The sequence below is a fragment of the Ostrinia nubilalis genome, chromosome 8 (genome assembly GCF_963855985.1).
Source record: "Ostrinia nubilalis chromosome 8, ilOstNubi1.1, whole genome shotgun sequence".
In the NCBI taxonomy this organism is placed as follows: domain Eukaryota; kingdom Metazoa; phylum Arthropoda; class Insecta; order Lepidoptera; family Crambidae; genus Ostrinia; species Ostrinia nubilalis.
Window position 1 is genome coordinate 13,270,829 of NC_087095.1, and position 3,746 is coordinate 13,274,574.

At 34.9% G+C, this 3,746-nt stretch overlaps 1 protein-coding gene across 1 annotated transcript; it reads right to left on the reverse strand.

The window, feature by feature from the left end:
* Window positions 1-1,176: 1,176 nt before the first annotated feature.
* On the reverse strand, window positions 1,177-2,257 carry LOC135074229 (uncharacterized). Its single transcript, XM_063968523.1, has 2 exons — window positions 1,852-2,257; window positions 1,177-1,611 (listed from the first exon to the last, which is right to left on the reverse strand). The coding sequence occupies exons 1-2, from the start codon at window positions 2,164-2,166 to the stop codon at window positions 1,240-1,242; spliced, it is 687 nt and encodes a 228-aa protein (XP_063824593.1). The 5' UTR covers window positions 2,167-2,257; the 3' UTR covers window positions 1,177-1,239.
* Window positions 2,258-3,746: the final 1,489 nt, after the last annotated feature.

Genomic DNA, 3,746 nt, shown 5'->3' on the forward strand with positions numbered 1-3,746 from the left:
AAAACGATGAACTGAGATTAGATTTTAAGAAGTACCTACTTGTTTTCTGTCTGTTATTGCGGCCATTTAGGAATTCTCTTTTACACTAACACTATAATCATTAACGAGTAACAAAAATTTGGTACATTATGAAAAAACTGCAAGATAATAAGAGAGCGATTATTAGTGCAATAATAAATTATTATTATATTTAGTATCAATATTTTAAAGTTTACTGTAGCATATTAAACGTTTTGAAAACTTAACCAACTCATCGTTTAACAAATGTTAAAATTCAAAACCATTTATTTCTACAATCAAGAATTTACACCAATTAAAATGTTCTAATGACGTCAGTCTTAATTAAATTTGACGGAACTGTTCATTGTAACTTGAGCGGGATCACCTTAAGAAAGCTGGAAACAAATCTCAAAAGTTGCGAAGTCAAAATTGCTTAGAACCTTTTAAGACCTTCGACTTCGAAAATTTCTTAGATCAAAAGCCTTTCCGAGCGGTTGCCCGAAATTTCCATTATACTTGTTCAAAAAGGTGAATGCATATTGCCCTCTGGACTAATTTTCTGGTTAAACTCAGTCGTGGAGCGGAGTTAGGGTTTTATTAGGCTCCCTAGACTACGTCTCTGTTATTACATTGTTCTGATTTTAGCCCGTCTTTTATTCGCCAACCTCGGGTAATTTCAACTGAATTCACTTGTCTTTGTTAGCCTTTTTAGTTTTAATAGTTTCGTGCGATAGGCGTTTCTGTAGTTTCTTGGGTGAAAATACTGTAATGATGTACATTTTTAAATTAGTTTGTTAACTGTTATTGTTTATCTACAAAAACATAGTATTATTTAATTCAAGAGGAGAGGAGTTTCTCAATTCGACTCTATATTTGTTAAAGGACATAATGCAAGCCACTACCCCCCTTATTAATAAAAAAGTTACACCTAGACAAGTACAGTCAGCGTTAAATATGTACTTAAGTTCGTATCATCCAAAGCACCAAAAAGTTCTCAACAAGTCTTTGTTTGAGTGTTACGAACTATTTTATGCTGACTGTACCTAAATAAACAAATCTTAATGTAATCGGTATTATAATTTAAATTACATAAAATAGTCATTGTACTGAACATTTACAACTCAAAATAAATCGAATAATAGGTAGTTACCTACTTATTTCTTCAGTAAAACAACATTTTCAAGTAAGTATTTATTATGAATAATAATGAATGTAGTAAGTACTTAAACCTAAATCTAGTTAATCGTCTTCCTCGACCGTTATTTCGTGAATTTCTCTGTCTTGCGCGAATATTTTTTGAATCTGATTCTGTATCATGACAGCCCTGTGGACGGACATACTCCTCAGTTGCACAGCGATGTGGTCAGCAAAGCTTTGGAACTCATCCTCACTCTCCTCTGATGACATTTCCTCTTCTGACGATTCCTCGTCCTCATCCAAGTGTATTTCTTGACCAGTATTTGTCACCAAATGCACCTGCGGAGGCAAGTTCTTATTGATAGGTCCTACAGGTATTTGAGGGTCATCTTTAAGCGTAAAAACGTATTGGTGGCGGTCTGTCAGATCCCTTTGCAGGAGAAGTTGCTTCTGAATAATTGGAGAATTCACTTTCTGTGAACAAAAAAAAACTATTAAAAATAGTAGGTATTTTAATATTGAAAAAATATCAAGAGATATTATTTTTATTCATATTTATACATAAGTACATATATTATAATGTATGTGTGATGTCACACAAAAAAAAAAAAACAATTTTCTAAACTTGTTCAACTTAGTATGACGTGAATTGGCAGTCGAGAATGTTTCGAAAACATGCCTCAAGAAGTCAAAATGATACATGCAAATACCAACCTTGCGATCTTCTACTTGCTTCATGTATTGCTTGAAAATGGAAAACCAATGCAACGTTGGTTTGTAAAAGAACCCGCGGATTTTAGCAGTGTTAATATTTCTGACTTCTACTCGGTACGCCGCTCTCATACTTCTATACTTGCGATTTATGTCTTCTGCGGTTATGTTAGGAACGTCCATTTGTTCGGCTATTATTTGATGCGCTTTTTCTCTTGCAACTTTGTCACCGTAGTGAGAATGTTTCGGGTCCCATAGCACTGGTTGCTTTATACATAAATCCAGGAGTTTTTGTATCGAATCCGTATTCCAAATCATAGTTCTATTGCTTCTTAAATGACTAAATAATAGTGACGCGGTGTTATTTAGCCAAACGTAGTGGCTTAGTTGAGAAACGCAAACGTACTGAATGGCCGTCAGACAGACCGGTGACCCTTCGCTCGCGGTGCGTTCGTTCGTACTCGGCGTCCCGCGATCTCCGCGCGAAAGAGATGGCAAGATACGCTTGAATGCGCTGCCCGCACACAAGCGACGCGCGCTGATGCCGCGGCATTGTTAGGCTTAGTACACACAATAAATTTTATTGTTATCATGAGTAGGAAAATAATTTTGATGATAAATTATTTTTGTTTTTAACTTAAAAAAGTATTAAGTACTACAGATTGTAAAATTCAGCTTTTTTGTGTGTTACCTTTCTTTTAAAAGAATTATTATTTTTTACTAACCCAATTGAAATAATACATCAATTAAGTATTTAATAATTTATGATAATATTATTACCGCTAAGCACCGGTAATTAATTATGAACCAATTCCAAAAAAAACTTGTTCTGTCTTGCTTGACCTTGTACCGACTAAAATTGTAATAAAGATTATTTTCTACATTTTAATGCACTTTTTTTGGAATCGGTTTTTCAATTCAAAAAGTAAAATAATTTTTCGAATCATAAGACACCAAAACCTTTGATAAACTAAACTTCTATCAAATTCGGCCCCGCAGATACACTTAAACTTTGTAGGTTTCAAAAGCGTTGTTTCTCATCCAATCCAATTTGAACAACACTTGCAAGGGACCTTTTTAATCAGAACAGCCGGAATCCTCTTTCCTGGGCTTAGTTTGCATTAACGACTCACTCCAATACCGTGCAGATACCTACTGGAAACATTTTTCCATACCACCAGCCTGTCAGCTTTTACACCGACGTGTAACAAAGTATTGTTCGTATGAAAAGAAATTTCAAAGTGTCTTAATAAGTTCCATTTCAACTAAAATAGAAAGACACGGATCTTAATCTTAACGCGACATTTATGAATGAGTTACATTATGTACTCACGGCTTGACGTTTCGGCTGCGATGCTGCTGCCGTGGTCACATGCAGACTGGCGGCTCTTGCGGTGTTGGTACCTTTGATTATCAGTGAATACTATTTATACAATTACCTAAAACCTAAACGTGATTTTCCGTGTAAGCTATGTTATTATTACTAGTGGCTATGTTATTACATTTTAACATGAAGTGACATAGAATAGTAATAAGGTAGCCGAAAATCACTAGCGGGCTGTCTACATATTGTATCGGCCATTGTGCCATTTGAGTAAATTCTTATCTTTGATTGTAATGTTTATTTATTTGAGACAGTTCAGATATTACGTAAGTATTATGATACTATTTTATAAAACTCGGTTATTATACAAGTAACATTATAGTTCACAAAGTTTCACTTTTATATGGCACGGACTACACCCAAACATATTTAGGCAAAAATAAACACCTCCGGTCAACACATTTCGGCGGCGGCGTGAATAAGGACGCTTTAGTGTGCGTTAACTTGATTCCCTCGTTTTCCTTGTTGGAAAGCGGCAAAATTGAGTTTTTGGCGCTCCTCCTCTTTTACTTAG